Source organism: Peromyscus eremicus, chromosome 3 (assembly GCF_949786415.1).
Source record: "Peromyscus eremicus chromosome 3, PerEre_H2_v1, whole genome shotgun sequence".
Lineage (NCBI taxonomy): Eukaryota > Metazoa > Chordata > Mammalia > Rodentia > Cricetidae > Peromyscus > Peromyscus eremicus.
This window is the reverse complement of record NC_081418.1, coordinates 98,525,683-98,545,204: the sequence shown is the minus strand read 5'-3', so window position 1 is coordinate 98,545,204 and position 19,522 is coordinate 98,525,683. Positions and strand designations below refer to the sequence as shown.

The 19,522-nt window shown below is 45.1% G+C and overlaps 1 protein-coding gene across 1 annotated transcript in view; it reads right to left on the bottom strand.

The window, feature by feature from the left end:
- Positions 1-19,522, bottom strand: part of Antxr1 (ANTXR cell adhesion molecule 1) — a 169,569-nt gene that overhangs the window by 118,603 nt on the left and 31,444 nt on the right. Inside the window, 1 exon segment of the mRNA XM_059257085.1 lies at positions 17,502-17,573. Within this exon segment, the coding sequence (XP_059113068.1) occupies positions 17,502-17,573 (72 nt within the window).

The following is a 19,522-nucleotide window of genomic DNA, read 5'->3' as shown; positions in this document are numbered from 1 at the left end:
ACATAAATCAACCCCAAATGACTTCATTGACTCACTGACTTGATTGTAATACCCCAAACTCTGAAATTACCAAAGGAAGAGGCAAAACACTTCAGCATAAGCAAGACAGAGACCTTCTGAAATGGGCTTCGACATCTCAGGAAATAATAATGAGAACTGGCTAATGGGGTTGTATGAAACTAAAAATCTTCACAGCAAAGGAAACGACCGAACAAAGAGAAAGCCTAAGAGTGGAGAATAGATTAATATCTAGAATGCGTAAAGAACAGCAACAACAAGACACCAAAGAACGAATAATTCAATCAACAAACAGGCAAACGACCTTTACAAATGAAGAAATACGGAAGACCAAGACATACTCAAAAAAACGTCCAACAACCCCAGCCACTTGGAAAATACAAATGACATTACATTGATATTCCATCTCACCACAGCTAGAATGGTTATTTCCCAAGAAAATCACCAATGCCAGTGAGGATGCGGGAAAGAGGAGCCATTCTCCACCGCAGTGGGACTTTAACTGCTGAAGCCACCGTGGAAATCAGTACAAAGTTCCTCCAAAACCTGAAAAGAACTGCCGGTGACAAAGCTGTCCCACTCCTGGGTAACACCTGAAGGAATTCAGTCAGCCTGCAACAGGGATACGTGCACAGCCACACGTATGGCTGCCCCATTCATGATATCCAGGAGAGGGAACCAGTCCAGATGTCCACCAAGAGATGGATGTGCATAGAAGATGTGGTACATATATGCAACTATGAAAAGAACAGCTATCATGACCAAGAAAATGGGCAGAAATAGACATTACAATGGTAAGTGAAATAAGCTAGGTTCAGAAAGATAAATATTGTGTGTGTTCGCTCCTATGTGGAAGCTGGAGGAGAAAAAGTTGGACACAGTACAATGTGGGGTGTTAGGGTTATGGAAGGGGGTAAAGGGGGTAGGAAAATCAGAAAGCACAATGAAGGAAACATATGACTAAGGCGTGTTATTGCAAGTAAGAAGATGTCCTGGCAAAACTCGTTACTTTAAACTTAAAATTAAAGGTGATCTTGTTCTTTGGTCATGGACTAGTAAAGCCTGGAATATTCTTGGTAGCACTAAAACTGGAATATTATGTTAACATGGAGCTTTAAAAAGAAAGCTTAAAAAATAGCATGTTGGGGGTGTGAAGAAGGTTCCTTGGCTTTACCGTGTTTCTCTTCTGCCAAATAAAGTATGGAAACGGGGGAATTTTTCTTCTAAGCCCATTTCTTTTCCTTTACAAAGATGATTTTCTCGAGCTAGTGCTCTTAGCACCTCTCTCTCTCTCTCTCTCTCTCTCTCTCTCTCTCTCTCTCTCTCTCTCTCTCTCTCTCTCTCCTTCCCTCCCTTTGTCTCTACGAACTTCCCTGATTTTTAACTGGTCACCTGTTTTGTTACCTACCTCACCGCTCGGTGCCCTTCTCTAAGTACCCACAACATCTAGAAATCTGAAAAGAGACAGTGGCCTGGGAATGGGGGGCCTGTTCTGACACTGGGAGGGCTGGCACTAAGGGGCCGAGTCCTTATGTCTTCTGGGAAACCTAAGGAGTAGGGAGCCAGAGCTTTATAGGATGATGAGCTCTCTGGAAATTCAATTATCAGTGCAACATTAACTTCCTGGGAAACGAGAGGCTGGGACTCCTACATAAGAGGCTGTTATTAAAATGTCCTGTTTCCCTTGGTGGTTTCTCTGTCTGCCAGTGTTCCCACTGAGAAGCTGGGGATTTTCAAGCCGCACATCTCGTGTTCCTTTTGCAACACATAACACTTGATGATGGGTGTAGCACGGACAGCTGTGAGATGAGAGAGTCCAACTTCCGTGCATCACCCACCCACACATCGATGCGTTGGTGCCTAGCAAATCCATACGTGCAGCAGAACGGTGATCTGCACGGTGGTGCTGAGAAGAATCAGTCACAGGGCCCTGTGGACTTGAGGATGACTTTCTGGGGTCATGGTCATGCTGCAGTGTTTTGATAATGTTTGCTGACGAAAGCATTAAAGGAACAACACACATATGCACATCAGGACGCACTTCCCATGTCTCCCCTGGGAAATCCTCCTCAGGGTTATGCTATGTCCATCACATTTTTTTGTTCTGTAAAAATAACCTCCACCACACAGAGACAACCCAACATGAGGTCTGCACTGTCAATGTCGTGGCTCCCTATGAAGGAGCGTCTGTAGAACCAGACTTTTCCCAAATGCTCCATAGCTGGTGGCTCTGGGACCTCACTTACCCAGCAAAGCTCTCAACATTTCCGGTGGCCTGTGGCTGCAGCATGGCTAACAGACGCACACAGGTCAGGACATTCTGCAGTTACTCTGCACCATCGAGTTTTAAGTGAATGGTAATAATTTGCTTATAATGCACAAGATCACGGCTTCTTCAGGCATCTATGGAGGGTTGGTCAAGATGATGAGTGATGAAGAGCTTGCTCAAGAAAGGCTTTTCCAGTCTATTACTGAGCTCATTTCTAGAAAGGGCAGTATCCCCTTGTATCTTATCTCCAAAGCAAGATCCTCTTTTCATACTGATAATAACTATAAGTTATATTTTCTCTCCACTCTCATCAAATGTTTATCAGTTCATTCTTTTAAAATTCTCAACTCAGAATGTTTACTTTTTTTTCCTGTTTACTTTGAGTTTGGCAAGTATTTGCTTTTTAGCTTCAGAAAACAGAAGGGGTAGTTAACTGTTGTTAAACCCTTTATACTTCTCTTCTAACAGACACCTTTGCTGTTTCCCATCTCCTCCCACACACTGACCTTGCCTGTCTCCCAACTGCCGATTCCTGGGTATCACTGTGGTTCAGCTGGCAACACGGTCTAACTTCCTCTCTGCTTTCTTCTTCATTGGTAGGTTGCCTTTGAAATCATGGTCTTCAGACTTTGCCTAGTAAACAGTTTTTGTTTGGGAGTCTACTCTGTGTAATGTTAATATTGCTATCCCAAGTTTTATGATTAATGTTTATACAACGCATGTTTTCTATTCTTTCCCTTAGCTTGTTGCTAGTATTTATTCCATGCGTCTCTTGTGAGTCATGTGGACTTGTGTGTAACAATGTCCTCAACCTCCGGGTACCCCTGCTCTCTTGTCCCTCACCACACTGCTTCTCACTTGGCTCGGAGACTCGCTTTACCCTGGGAGACATCAGCAAACACAATACCCAGGCTCTGTTCTCTGGGTTTGCCCTCTTCAAATGTCGTAGCCTCAGAGGACAGCATGCTGTCTCCCAGCCTTCGGAGAATGTCCCAGCTCCTGGTTGGTTTTTCATTTTTATTTTTATACCTCGAGTTATTTGGGAAGCATAGCCTCAATGCCTCAATTGAGAAAAATGCCTCCACCCTGGAGGCAAGTATGTAGGGCGTTTTCTTGATTAATGTCAGAAGGCCCAGTCCACTGGGGATGGTGCCACCCCTGAGCAGGTGGTCCTGAGGCTGAACAAGTCATTGGAAACTTTCTTCCATAGCCTCTGCTTCAGTTCCTGCCTCCAGCCTCCTCCTTGAGTTCTGGCTGTGATTCCTCGTAGCCATCCCAGTAAGACCTGAGAGTGCTCAGAGGAAATTAACCCTTTCCTCCCCACGGTGCTTTTGTGTCATGGTGTTTTAGCACCACAACGGAAACCCTAACTAAAACATAGATGTACTACCCTGTGCACCTGAGGCCATTCCTCAGTTCATCCTCTAGAGAAACGCAGCTGCATGAATAGTCAGGGAAACTCAGCATGGTTATTGATAGGCTGGCTCTTGCTGCTTTTTCTAGAGTGGCATTCCCGGGCTTGTGGTTGAAATACGCTGGTCACTTCCTGTTTAATGTAAATATCAGCACAGTTTGGATGAAGTCTGTTGTCTTGTTATTTTTCTGCAATGTCCAGTTCTTTTGTTTCTCTTCTTCATTCTTTTGTTTGATCAAGCACCTCCTGATACTTCACCGAACACCATTCACCTTTAGAAACACATCTATTTGTTGTCGGTGTCTCTTTCTTCATCATCTGCCTTTTTTTCCCCCAGCTGATGATCACTGGATTTCAATACACATCCTTATTTTATTAATCTTATGCCTTTTCCCATATAATGAAATACTTTACATCAGTTTCATTCACTCTCATCTTTTGCTATTATTGTAATATACTTCATTTATATATTTATGAAATTCCAAAATACAGCAGACGCCTTACTTCTGTTGAGAAACGTCACAACCCCCAGGAGATCCCTGAAACCTCAGACCGCTCCGAGTCCTCTGTGCATGCCGTGTCCTACGTGTGCAGGCCCAGCCCAGCCAGTGATGTTCACAGTTGCAGTCCAGTCTCTGACGTCATCCTTACTTTCAGTGAGGTGTGGTGGCTCTGGCCCCAGGAGATCTCTTGCTGAAGTCATCATAGAGGCTTGGTGCTTTCTGGCATAGCACATCCTTATTGCTTGGAGCATCTTTTCAGTTCCAGTTGGCCATCCTCAAAGTCACCACCCTCCCATGTCAGTGCACGGTGAGCAGGACTGTAACTTTTGAAGTCTGGGGTGTGATAAGAAAACTAGTAACATTTTCTTTTTGTCTTCATAACTCACTGATGAATTTGTTCTTGTCTTGGATCTTCTCTTTGGAATATTCAGATAGCCAGTGCCACCATTCCAGTCCATTGGGGCCACAGTAAAGAAAACAAGAACTAGTTTAACAAAAGCGAGATGGTCCCACTCCAGCCGTCTCATGACAGAGACAGCTGCTAGCTAGGTGGCCAACGGAGGGGTAACGTACACAGCACGGACGCACTGGGTAAACAGTGACTCACGGGGACAAGAGAGAGGGCTGCTGCCAGACCTCACCACAGTGCTGAGAAATGAGCACAACTTAAAACCTACACATTGTTTCTAGAATTTTCACCTCGACAGTTAGGGCTATAGTTCTCGACCACACATAGTACCTTTCTGTCCACATTCGGTAGCAAGGCTGAGCTGGAGGGAGTGTGGGGAGAAGTATGCTAGATCTGTATTGGATAATCCAACACACAAGGCACGTGTGGGCAGGAAGGATTTGCAAAGACAAAATTAGAGGGATGTGGGGCACTGAGAACTCAAATCGCAGTGGGCGTTAAACTCACACACCACACTGCCTCTGAAGATCAACTAGTAAGGCCAAAGATACGCCCTGGCTGAGCAACCCACTCACTCACCCCCTCCCCCATCACAGAGCATGAAAAGTCCCTGCTTCTGTCCAGCCCAGCCCTCACGGGAGAAAAGCATGGCAGTTAATTAAGGGCTTGCTACACAGGCAAGGACCCTGAGTTTGATCCCCAGAACACAAGGAAAAAGGCATGGCAGCATGTGTGTGTAATCCTAATGTTGGGGATGTGGAAACAGATGGATCCTTGGGGCGCACTGGCTAGAGTTCCAGATACCAGTGAGAACACCCCCCCCCACCACCAAGGTTGACCTCTGGTGTGGTCCCACATACACATGTGTATCCTGCTTGCCACCCCCACAACATACAACACACACACACACACACACACACACACACACAACCACACACACAAACATGGTGTCCAACGTGGTGGCAAGAGTTTCCACCTAAAAACTGAGAAAAAAGATTCTAAAATGGAGTTAAAAACAGCTTCCTAATTGTCTCTCTCAAATGAGTGGCAGCTGCCGGTTTGAGCTACTGGCAGGTTCCTAGCATACATGCTAGACCTTCAGTATGGCGGGAATGAGGCCTCTGCAAGTGGCACATTAAGCTGCGTGGTGGATTTAGCCTTTGCTAGTACAAAACAAAACAAACAAACAAAAAAAAGAGGTTTCTGGGCTACACGCTGCTTGGATAAAAGCATAGACCCACTGATAGCTCCCAGAGCTGGCGGTAAGCATACCACCCCCATGTTGGGAAGCTGAGGTGGGCGGAGCCAGCAGCCACAGCTGCTGCAGTTTAAAGCAATAGATTCACAATAAGACAGATTCAGATGTAATAGTTTACAATGTGTGTAAAATATATGTAGGCTTGAAAGAGACAAAAAGGTGATATATACAGTTATATAAACAAATACATAGTTTTAAAAAATAAAGTCATTAAAGAGACAGTAAAATTAATATAAAAAATAAGCCACATAAAGATGAATATTACACAGAGAATCTGGATTGTGTTGTCTTTGGGATTTTTAACTGCAGAAAAACATTTGATCGTAAAAGATGTTGAGTTAAACCAATATGTATATTTTAAAGATACCCTTGACTTCAAAATTTGGATGTAAGGATGTGTTGCTTTGGAAAGGAGACTCTGCTTTTGTTCCCACAGAAAGCCAAAGGCTATGGATTTGTTCCAGATTAAGATACATCAGGTTTGACCAGCCAAGACCTCCTGAAAGGTCTCCGATGACACCATGGCCCAGATGATCCAATATCCAGAATGGTTTGAAGGCAACTGGCTCAGACAATACAGCCTCATGAACTATTCCATAATCCTAAAATTTTCTTTGTATCCCCATAAGATACAGCACCCCCTCCAGCAAGAAGTAGTAAGAGAAGCTACGCCCAAATTCCCAAATTATATGTAATTTAACTTTGTTAAGGTTAAAACCTTCCTTTTTGAAAAAAAAAAAAAAGAAAAGGAGAAGTGCTGTGGGATGGTCTGTATGTCAAGTGTGTTGCTGATTGGTCAATAAACAAATCACTGATTGGCCAGTGGCCAGGCAGGAAGTATAGGCGGGACAAGGAGGAGAATAAAGCTGGGAAGTGGAAGGCTGAGTCAGAGAGACACTGCCAGCCGCCACCAGGACAAGCAGCATGTGAAGATGCCGGTAAGCCACGAGCCACGTGGCAAGGTATAGATTTATAGAAATGGATTAATTTAAGCTGTAAGAACAGTTAGCAAGAAGCCTGCCATGGCCATACAGTTTGTAACCAATATAAGTCTCTGTGTTTACTTGGTCAGGTCTGAGCCACTGTGGGACTGGCGGGTGAGAGAGATTTGTCCTGACTGTGGGCCAGGCAGGAAAACTCTAGCTACACAAACACATGTTAATTTATTATTAAATAAGTAGTTCAATATGGAAGTATAGTTTGTGGGGATATAAAAGTACACACATTCATGGAGATGATAAACTCTAAATTCAAGGCAGCAATTCTTTCTGTGGAAGGAGACAGAGACTGTGTCCCCAGGAACTGTCCCCTGTGACATTCTATTTTACAAGCCTAGAGGTATGACATGGGAATGAGCAGCAGAAGAGGAACCTGGGGTTGTGTTCAGGGCCTGTCAGAGGTTCAGCAGGTCCCCACTGCAGCAAGATTGACAGCTCAGATGACAGTGTCACCGCCTGGTGTAACCAGGATTTTGTGGGGTGTGGGGTGGTGTGGGGCAGAGAAATTCCTTGATTCAGCCCCTGTCCCTAGATATGAGAATGCAGCCACAGCTGGGGCCAGTGGTACATGGATAACGCATCTGGCGATGGAAGATTTGGGACACAGTCATTCGCAGGTTCCTCTGACTATGTGGATGCTGTCTTCCTGCCTTCAGCCAGACGTCAGAAATGTTCCTGTCCTCCTTTGTCCTTTATGCATTTACAGCATGAGGGACAAGTGGCATTTCCTGAGTACCTGTCACGTGTTAGAATCTCTGATGGGCATTTCCCACACACCAATTCATAGTAGCTTCATAGCTACATCCTGTGGTGGGCACAGGAGAAAGCAGACACTGACAAGTCCACATTAGAGCCTAGAAAGGAGGCTCTGGGCAGTCATTCTCCCGATTTCATTTGCAGTACCAAATTTGGCGCACACCAGAGCATTGCAGCCAAGACATGGGGGCCATACTACAGTCCCCGCCCCAAAGTATGGTTTGCCAAATTTTGAAAAACCACCCACTATAACTTTTATATAAATGCAAACATTGGCATATTACATTTTTTTTAGGTGAAAAACTTGAAAGAAATGTCTTGCTTTTGGCGATGTCTTGCTATATCAATGACAACTTGGGGTTCAAGAGGGCGATTTTACTTTCTCCTATTGACACGATTCCAGAAGGAGAGCGGGAAACACTGGCCCACAAAGGCATGTCTGAGGATCTGTCTCATGGCTCCAAGGTGGACTCTGTCCACTCAGCATTACTGTGACTCAGGCTGGGAGATTGTAGACAAACCTGTTGTGAAGACAAGGCCTGTGCATACTTCTCAGGAAGAACTCTTGCTAAAACCATTAGGCAAGGAAACAATAGCGTTTATCTTGCCTTACACTGAAGAAGTATTTTTCACCTATATCCCTCTATGCAGGGATAGAACTGCCAATGTTCAATGCTTCAGAAAAGGATGAGCCAGAGAGATCTGGGACTCACTGTGAACTTGCTGTTGGACATGCTGTGATGATATTAGGTGGGGTTTGCCAGGGAGGATTTGAGATGACCCTTAGCTGTTGATCAAAACTCCTAGCAACAACCACAATAGTTAACCACTGTTCACCGAGCATTCTCGATAGTAACCACAGTTCACTGAGCACTGGCGATAGTAACCACTGTTCACCAAGCACTCACGATAGTAACCACTGTTCACCAAGCACTCACGATAGTAACCACTGTTCACCGAGCACTCATGATAGTAACCACTGTTCACCAAGCACTCACGATAGTAACCACTGTTCACTGAGCATCGATGGCACGTCTGCATCATGAATCCTCCCAGCATTTTACAGACAGAGAAAAGGAGGTATATTCAAGTTCTTCCCAACACTAAATTCCCAAGACTCCCCTCCCCTCTTATTTTAAAATTTAAAAAGCGATTTAGAGCCCGGTCTCTCCGGAATAGCAACATGGAATCATTCTGCTCCAGAACCAAGAGGTGTTTGCAGAGCACGGCAGAGTTAGGTGCTACAGCAAGCTGCAGCACCGGAGAGGGACACAGGAAGGATCTGGATTTCCACTCACACTGCACGCTGCAGGTTCTTGGCATCCCTTCTGTTTGCTGACGCAACAGCAAGACCTTCAGCCTACCCTCCTCACACCCCCACTGACTCTTCCCTTTCGGGATCACTGAGCTCTCAGGACCATGAGGAGACGTGTGCACAGGCTTCAGGGAACTGTTTCCCTGAGGAAGGCGGGGACTGGGTGGTGAACTGTGTAAGCCTCTTTCCTTGAATTTCAAACTGTACATAACAGTAAAATTGTGGGGCATTCTCGAGTATGGCCGCCAAACACAGGACACAAGGGCCATGGTTCCTGGGCTCCAATCCAGGTTCCCACAGTTACATAGCAGAGTTGCTGTGAGTCTTTTCTGCCTGGGTATCCCCACTTATAACACGACATAATAAAGAATGCAGTTCTAAAGAGAGCCCCACAGGTAGTCATTATTTTCCCTTGTAATAGCTGGAGAAAGTCTATTTACTGGCACGTGGTAAGCCCTTATTAGAGAATATATGTAGGCACCCCCTACACATTTGTATGTATACACATATGTGGTTCCATGTGAGCGTCTCACGGACAACAGACCAGAAGGCAGCACACAGTAGATACAGGTAGATTGAGAAGGGTAAATGCAGCAGAGAAAAAATAACTGAGTTCAAATCTTAAATTTGTGAATAAAGTCTGATGTCGAGTAAACGGATGGATCAGCACAAACAACCAAGTCCTTCTGGGACTCCTTTTCCTCGCTAGTAAAACAAGGCCAGTGGGTTGAATAAGATATGATAGTCCTTTGACCCACAGCTACTTTGTTGGCTCTGTGTTTGAATCTTGTGAAGTCTGGAAGAAAGGTGAAATTTCCAGTACAAACCAGTCCTTTGCGAGTACGCATCTAACCCTCACTGCCCTTCCCAAACCATCACAGATGCAGCTAAACTACCGGGATCGAGCAAATGGGCTTCACTGCCTGAAGGTAAGTGAGCGGCGTGGCAAGGCCCAGTCTTGGAATCCCTGCAGGAAACAGAGCTGCTGAGACAGAGGAAGGCACATCCTTTCACTCCAGGTCACAAGGAGAATGGCCTGAGCTTCAACGGGAGGGATCCAGTGAGGGGCCAGGAGAGGGCTCCTAACCCAACTACCCCGTGGTGGGCCACAGGATTGGTTCAACTCAGTCACCCAGTGGTGGGTGGGACAGGGCACCCTACCCAGCCACCCTGCAGTGTGTGGCAGGGAAAGCTAACTCAGTGATCTGCCACTTGCACCAGACCCTCTGCTTCTGGCATCTGCTTCTTCCTTCTTCAGAATGACTGCGGAGTCTCTACTCAAGGGGCAGGGTGTGTGGATTTAAAAACATTACTTATCTATTCACAAATTTCTTTATCTTGTGATCTTAACATTTTCAGTGATGAAAACTCAGTTGATTCCAATCCCTTCTCTCCCTCTCTGGGCTCAGAGGAAATCTCAGCAGCCAGGAAGATAAGAGCCAATTTTAGGGATCTGTGAAATAAACTCACAGGAAAAAACGGAGGTACACATGGGAAATATCCCAGTCCCTACTGATGATGAAGGTACCATGTCTCTAAAATGGAAGGTTTAGGGATAGAAAAGCATTCACAGAGATGAAAAAATGCAAAGGAAAAAGTGCACACAAAGCTGAGTGCTGTAGACAGCCATAAAAAGTCAAACAATGACGTGGTGACTGCAGGACCAGGCTGAAACGTGCTCAGAGAGCATCAGTAAAACCACAGACTGGGACTGGAGTGACTCAGGTAGGAAAGTGCCCGCCATGTAAGCATCAGGGCCCAAGTTCGAACCCCAGCAAGCACAAAGCCAGGCATGTTGCCATGCACCTGTAATCCCAGTGCTGTGAAAGCAGAGACAGACGGGGTTGCTTGGTGCTCTTCGGCTAGTCAGACTAGCTGAAGCAACCAGCTCCAGGTTTAATTAAAGGGCCGTCTCAAACCCATACACATAAAAACAAAAAGAATCTCAACAAATTTAAATAAAAAGTGCTGGAGCAAAATAGACAGACACCCAATGTCCTTCTATGATCTTTACATGCATGTGCACACACACAAACGCACACATACACACAATGAAAAAAAAAGATTAAACACATACTTATATCATAAAAGAGAGCTTGAGCAGATCAGAATGCTAATTAGTAAATCAAAGGAGTGTAATGATAAATAATAGAAGAAAAAGGTGTTAGCTTGGAGAAGTTTAAGTTTCAGATAGAATGGCTTAGATACTATACAAAGTCACTTACAGAATCAAAGAGATGACTCATACCCAGATATATCACGTTAATAATTTTTTAAAAACATTTGAGATAAAGAAAAATGTCCCAAAAGCTTCTGGGAAAGAACATCCAGGAGTTTTGGGGGAGGAGGGTATAATACACGGATTACAGGGTAGTCCATCAGCAAGACTAATAAACCCAGAAACTAACACCCCGAAGTAAATTATCCTAATTGTTTTCTTTGAAAAAAATTGATTCTGAAAACTGAGGGAAGGGTAAACATGGGGAAACACCTTCCCGAATCTTACCTAGCAAGAGGAAAGTTACGCCTACAAGTGAGTCAGAAGTTAGCCTTGAGAACGAGACACACCAGCGAGAAGGAGCATCAACTTCAACAGATCTGAAGCTCGAGTTACATCAACAACAGCTTTTATTATTAAGAAAAGGCAAGATACCAAAACCAAAAAACTCCTTCATCTCAAGGTGACAGGAAAGGGTGAAAGAGAGGGAATGAGAATTCATAACGGTAATATAAAATAATGAATCATAAAATTTTAAAAACGTATAAAACAGAAGTGTTTATAAATTTAAGAAATAAACCACTAGATAACTGGGAAAGTTAGAACTAATAAAATATTTCATTAAAATGATGCGTGTGTGTGTGTGTGTGTGTGTGTGTGTGTGTGTGTGTACAACTGCACAGGGCTGGGCATGTGGCTCAGTGATAGAACAGTTAGCTAGCATGTCCAAGCCCTGGGTTCCATCCCCAATACCCAAGAGAAGGAGAGAGTCAGAGTGGGGGTGGGGAGGGGGCAGACAGAGACGGAGACAGAGACAGAGACAGAGAAGAAGACAGAAGAAAAATTCTGTAAAAACTAGTAATTCTCCCCCCACCCCACCGCCCCCAAACGTTATTTCTTAAGCTACTTCTGGAGTCATGGGCTGAACTACTGATTGTCCATGTTGAAGTCCCATGGATGCCCCTACAAGCATTTTACATGAACACTAACAACCGAAGTGATGTAAGAGGAGAAGTTCTGCTCACAGTGGGAAAAGCATTAACACTGAATACAACTTAGGAAAAGAACAAAACCTTCCTAGAGGACACAACACAGAAGTGATAAGCACCCGTAAATAACACTTAGTGCTGCATAGTAAGAAGGAAGCACCATCCACCTTTGGTGCCAGGACCAGGCCTTTCAGACCACTCAGACGAAAACCCCAAGGATACTTGGAACACTAGAAAAAAAAATCTAAAAGCACATGGTTGGAAAAATCCACCAAAGACCAAGGAGATTTTTGCTCAATATTAGAAATGAGGAAAGACCGGTCTTCCAGATGTTGAAACTAATTAAAACAATGTGGTTTGAGTGTAGAACTGGAGGAAAACAAAATGGAACCATAGCAGAGCAGAAAGCAGTGCCCAAGTCCACGCAGGCCACTTTTACGTGGCTGGTTAAAAGGCTGGAAAAAGCAGTTCCCAGCACAGGGGAAATGTCAGATGTTGGCCCCATACCTTACACAGTAATAACTTGTGGAAAACTTAAAGTAAAACATGCAAATTGCCATAAGCAAAAGTAGTAATAACGGAACAATTGTGAATAAGAATGCTAACTTTCTGAATAATATACAGAAAACAGAATTCCCTTTCACATGAAAAGAACACACCATAACCAAATACAACCAGAAATATGAACATCAGCCAGCATTTTAAAATCTTTTTAATGGCTTCTACTCCCATGGTATGTAAAGACAAAGAAAAGATATACGACCATGTTAACAGACCTGGTTAAACCCATCAGCTCTCTGGATTTCTGTTAAAGTGCTAGTTAGACTCTTCGGACAGGAGCTCATAGATAGACAATAAAACATTTGAAGTGTTTCAAGTCATGTCATGATTAAGGCTGGGAGTTTCCAGGGACTCATCTGTAGTAGTTCACACAGCACTGCTGTATTATAACAATACTTTGGCCGGCATTATACACTCTGCTATGCTAATGAAGTAGCCCACAGATCTGGCTTGTTTAAACTGGGGAAGCCGAGTAACCATGATCTGACACAGGCTCTGACTCAACCAGGTTCAGAATCCAGAGATCAGAAACGAGTTCTGCCATTGGCCTGTTACTGGACCTCAGGGAACTTCCGGAACCTCAGTGTCCTCATTTGTGAAAGGGAAGAAAAGGCCAAGCCTTCTGCAGCATGCCATGGCCTGCCACAGCCTGCCACAGCCTGCCACGGCCTGCCACGGCCTGCCACAGCCCACCACGGCCTGCCACAGAACAACATATGGGAAGGCCTAGAAAGTGAACAAAGCTGTGGGGAGTCGAAACCCCAAAGGTGGCCTACACAAGTGAGTTCCATATTTTCACTTCCTCTTTTCTCTTAACCTGAGGACAAGTTTCATGGTGTGGTAGTGCCTGAGTTGTCTGGGAATCCTGGGGAGAGGGTCCCTTCCTACTCTGGCTTTGCCTCAGAAGAGGGCTGCCTCTTGGCATTCTATCTGACCTAAATGCCAACAGACACTCCCTTTTTGGCTAGATTCTTGGGGTGATTTTGGAGAGGCTGCAGAAGGAGGCTCCCAATTGTGTGCCCAAAGCTGGAGGTCTCAGATCACTTCTGTGCTGCACAGGGGTAGATCCAAAACAGCCTGAGTAAGTGTTCATTAACTGAGAGGACACCGAAATCTCTGTCCACACTAGAGATACAGGAGTGGCCTGAACCCGGATTACAGCGAACTGAAGCAAAGAAAACAACCAAAAAACCCCAAGGCTTAAGCAACATAAAAGTAAAGCTACACTCTAAAAACTTACTTAACTAATAAATGCATCTAAAAAATGTGTGCTCAGCTCTCGTGGGGAGCGGTGATTGTGACGCCAATCCCGAGAATCTAGAACCGTGACAGACCAGACAGCAGTTACAGTGACCACCCTGGGACATCACCTAGACACTGGGGATGAAGATGAAACAGTACTTGACAGAGTCATGAAAGTTTCTAGGGGAACCAAATGGAAATTTTAGAATGGAGAAAGTAAGTATCTGTAATTAAGAATCAAGCAGGAAAGCTCAATGGTTGAAGGAGGATGACCGAGGGAGGGACCACTGACCCAGGAGATGGAACAGCGGAAATCATCCACTGAGAACAGAGAGAAGGGCTGGGACAGATCTGAGCCAACTTCAGGGCCATGTGGAGTGACATGAATCCCACCTGCACCGTGGGATTCCCGGAAAGAGGAGAAAGTGGATGTTACAGACAATTTGTACAGCCGTGGTTGTAAACTTGCCAGTTCTAGTGAAAGACAAGAATTTACAGACTCACACACATTGTAACCGAACTGCTGAGAACTGAAGGTGAGAAACCTTAGCCATGGTTAGAAGGAACCACTGCTGTAACTGCACACAGAGTGCGAACTTAAATGACACACCACGAGGAACCAGAGAAGAACATGTCATCGTTCTCGTTCTGGCTCCTCTACTGCACCTCAGCACACTGTACTTTATTTTATGTCTTCAATCTCACCATAGTTTTCCCTGTATGCATTTTGGATCCCGAGAACATATCAGAATACATTGCAAATATTTCTTCAATATTATGTTTTTCAATGAACACATTTTTTTCATCTTGTTAAAATGAGAATCTTTCCTGACTGATGCCCTGTTATTTTGTGTGGGAGTGTGTGTGTTCAAGTGTAGGCATGGGTGTACATGTACACAGTGTGTGTGGGAGTGTGTGTTTGCCCTCAGGTGCCTTCCTGAGCACAGATCTCACAGGTTTACAACTTTGCCGAGCCGGCTGCCTAGCTGGGTGCTGAACTTCCAGGTAATCTGCCTGTTCCCTCATCCCATCCCACCATGGCTAGGATAAGAGGCACATTCAGCCAGTCTGCCTTGTTAACGTGCATTTGGAGCTCCACTCAGGTCCTCACATCTGCAAATCGAGCATTTTATATCTCTCCAGCCTGGTGCCCTTTTATTTTAACAAGTTTCTTTTAAAACTCTATAAACTTCCTCAGATACACATAGGCTATAACAATGCATCCTTTTCTGTCTCAGAGGGATGCTGTAAAGAAGAAAAAGATGGAGATTCCCGTATCCAACAAATCACTGTAAGACAAGTCGGAAATGGGTCAAAAAACCCGATTTGCAGCCAGCCTTCCTAGGGCTTCTGAGAGTGATCACTTGTCTCCTCTGTACATGGTAAGACTGGGTGAGTATTGGACCCATGCTTAGCCAGGCAATGCAGTCACCACAGGAGACTCACAGCCTTCAGCATTAAAGGCTGACTGGAGCAAAGTAGGGGTGCTAAAGAAACCAGAGGTACCGAAGTTAAGGCACAATTAGAATCCAAGTAGACTGAGAGGAACACTGTCAGCTTGGCGCTCTGATGGTGTTTATTCGTCTCTCACCTGCCCTGGCCAGCTGCCAAGCGGCCGTGGCAATAGCTTACAGCATCTATAGGAGCTGCGTGCACTTGACCTCTTGGTCATACTGACACATCCAAAGGGTAGTTGGCGTGAAGCGACACCAGGATGCCATAGTCCCCACAGGATGTGAAGGACAGGTGAAGACCTGGTTCTCATTTGGGACCGATGTTGCAGGCACCCCCTACAAGGATGCTTAGCACCCACAGGCTTGGATTAGCTCGAGAGTTTCTTCTTATCCATGTAGGAGCCGAGCCAGTGACCAAAGAAACCATGGCTGACTCTATGAGCCACATCACTGTCTTAGCTGTGTGCCTTGGCACCTGGCCTAGTGTTGAAGACAAGGGTGTGGCAGGATCAGCTAGACTTTTTGTTCATGGCCCCTTCTCTGAGCAGAGGCCAGACCCGCTGAAGGATGGCATATAAAGACCAAACAGGGTCACAGCTCTCACACAAGGCCAGGTCCTTCCTCAGAGCTTCTCAAAGTGCCTGGTCAACCCTGAAGGAGGATTCTTGGACTTCAGGGTTCTCTCTTTAGAGAGAAGATGCAAGAAGGGGAACAATGGAGCCTGGCCCTAGTCTGGGTTCTGTTTGGTGTCCATGGGAAGGAGGCGTGGTCTTCCTTCTTCTGTGAAGGAATGACACCCACTTTTAAAATGGGGTTTCTGGGCATCTCAGCAGCATGCATGCTGAGAGAGGAAGACTTGAAAGTGGAGTTATAGATGGGAAACACAGGTATGGAGAGTCATGGGCACTGGCTTAGACTTGCTGGTCTGAGCTAGAAAGCTTGTTAATTCTAATCTCTATAAAAGGGTGTTACCAGCTAAAGTCTTCCAGCCCTTCCTACACTTGCTATGGTCTGGCTTGAGGAACTGGACACATGGTCCTCAGTGTGGTGCCACTGAGAGCCAGCAGCTAGGAGGTAAGGCCTGGGGGAAGTAGCTGTGTCACTGGAGGATGGCCCTTGAGATTCCAGTAGCTGCTGCAGGGCCCAGACTCTTTACCAACTGAACTGTATGAAGAGTGGGCCTAGCCCTTGACTCTCTGGGTCCCATCTCACCACGTGGTCTCTGCTGCTGTGATGCCATGTGTCTCATCTGATGTCTAGATGCTGGCATATACTCCTGACTCTCCAGAAATGTGAGCTCAATAAACCTCTTCTCTTTATAATACCAAGTCTGTGGTATTTTGTTAGAGCAACACAAAGATGGCTCAACCCTTGTCCCTCCTCCATTTCTTTTCCCAATAAACCTGTATTAAGTCATCAGGAATCACATATCGCTACAGTGCTTCCCTCACGTGGACCACACCACGGTTTTCAGAAAAAGTACTCAGTGATACGAAGGCAAGAAGTTATCCTTTGCCCTTCCCATGCCTCATGATAACTATGAATAAATGGCATGTGTCCGTCACCAATGGTCTTCATGTGTGGAGTGGAATATGGTTAAATCCCAGAGAATATTTGTAAAAACTGACATTTTCCCATACTTGATTAAAATTTATTTGGTGCCACAAATTTCCTTTACTATTCCCATCCCTGGTAATCACACAGGGATACATTTCAGGCTCTTACCTCCTCAGTGGAGGGTTTACTGCATTTCTGAAACTCTAGTTTACAAAATAAATCCAATTCAAATGGGGAAAAACACAATCCCCATAGAACCTCATTGGCCAACATTCTGTTCCAACTCAGCAGATGGAGTTAACGTTCAAAGGCAAGGTTCATCTCAACATGATCTAGTCATTTAAAACATTTCCCCAATGTCAGGAAATGTCATCAGAAGTCACTGCAGAATGAGCCTGCAGAACGTCCAGATGCAAAGGTCAAGGCTTGAATTAAGAGAGCGTCTTTTAGAGTGATGGACCACTGAGACATCAGGCGGCACAAGACTCAGGGCTATTCAGGAAGACAGACTTTGAAACGACAGAAGTGGGGTCTCCTTACCTGTCCTCAGTTAGCTTCATTAAGGTCGTCCCTCGAGTGGAGAAGACGATGAAGGACATCCTTAGCTGCGGGCTGGAAAGGAGAGAAACTGTTAGGTCAGACAGAACACCTGGGGCATGCTGGTCCCTTCCTGGCTTCCTTCCTGTTTTTATCTTTGTGTCATTGCTCCCAGAGTTGAGGAACCACCTTAACTGGAGTCCCAGAGGATGCGGCAATTGTTTAGCCAATGGCCAACTTGAAGCTCTGAACTGAAGATGGCTGCTGTGTCTCCCTTCTGAGAGGACACTGTCACAGAGTGGATACGTTACAGTAAGAAAGATGAACTCCATCCCAATCCAGGACTTCCCAAAAGGGGGCTTGTCTACAGGGTGTCTATGAAATGGGGGAATCCTGTGACCTAAGTCTGACAGCATCTCAAAAAGATCACTGTTCACTTAGTTCCTTATTGAGGGAGGAGGGCCTGCTGGGCCACAGGGAGTCTCTTCTGTTCAGTGGCTACATGACTTATTCAGCACTCAAAAGTTTTCAGTGTAAAATTTACTCTCTGGGTAACAGGCAGTCTCACCTGAGGAATGGCAAGAAGCACTGGCAATCTGCACAGGGCTTGGCAACTAGCTGCTGCCCTGCAGGGCCCTCATGGGAAGGCCAACTGGTCAACCAGTGGGGCACCAACCTGTGTCTTCACAAACTGAGCTGGCTCGGATCCTTGCATACACAGACCTCTTTTCATTGCTCAGCTTTGGGCCTGAGCATCACCTCTGTCTCCTAGCATCACCCCTGACTCTGCTGCATTCTCCATGCTGCTCCCCAAACTAGTTATCATGAAATATAAATGAGGTCTTGTCATTTACCTGCTACAAAAGCTTTGGCTACTCTTAGGATGAACCTTCCATTATTTCTATGTGCCTGACATATCTTTGATTGGGGTTTTGGCTGTGACTGTTTTAGCAGAGTGGAGAAGCAGTGGAGATTGGACAGGGATGAGCGAGTCAGCAAGAAAGCCGAAGTTAGAGGAAGAACAAAGACACCCAAGAGACCAGAGTCAACGGCATGGGATGGACAAAGTGGGAGAGTGGCCTTAAAGGGGGGCAGCTGGCCCTCGTGGATGGCAGAAGGACATGCATGCAACTCTTGGGAGCAGGACTGGGTGCTGAGGGAACATCTGCCTGCTTCCCTCAGGGCTCCCAGTGACCAGGAAATGGGGCTATTTTCTGAGAGTGATGTATATGAAGTGTAGGTCTAGAGTTCAAGGAAAGGGTGAAGAGTAAGAACTGTGGGAGTCAGAAAAAAGGGAGATGAAAGGATTTCAACTCAGAAGGATCCTCTCCAGTCAGCAGTGACATATTTATGCTAGTATCAACCACCATTGTTGCATGGGTTCCCTCTATCCCACAGTATTCTATTCAAGAAATAAATAAAATCACTCATTCAGCTTTTTGAGAAACTCCCACTGATTTCCACACTATCTGTATAAGTTTACACTCCCCCAACAGTATATGAGGATTCTCCCTTCCACACATCCTCACCAGCATTTGTTTTCTTGGTAATGGCCACTCCAACTAGAATGACATGGAGTTTCAAAGTAGTTTTGATTTGTATTTCCCTGACATCATTTTTTTTGAGAACTCTTTTTCTTGTTGATTAAATTTTGAGTTATTTCTAGGCTTTGGGTATAACTCCTCCTTCAGACCTGTAGCTGGTAAAGGTTTTATCTGATTCTACTGATTGCTTCTTAACTTGATTGACAGTTTCCTTTGCTGTTCAAAAGCTTTTAAATTTCACAAGGCCCCTTTGGTTAATTATTGTCTTATCTCCTGTGTAACTAGAGTCTTGTGCAGAAAGTCCTTGCCTATGCCTGTATCTTGTAGTGATTTCAGAGTTTCAAGTCTTCAGTTGAGGTCCTTGATCCATTTGGAGTTTATTTTTATTCAGGGTGAGAGATATGGATCTAGTTTCATTTTTCAACATGTAGTTATCCAGTTTCCCAGCACCATTGGTTGTCAATACTATTTTTTTCCTCC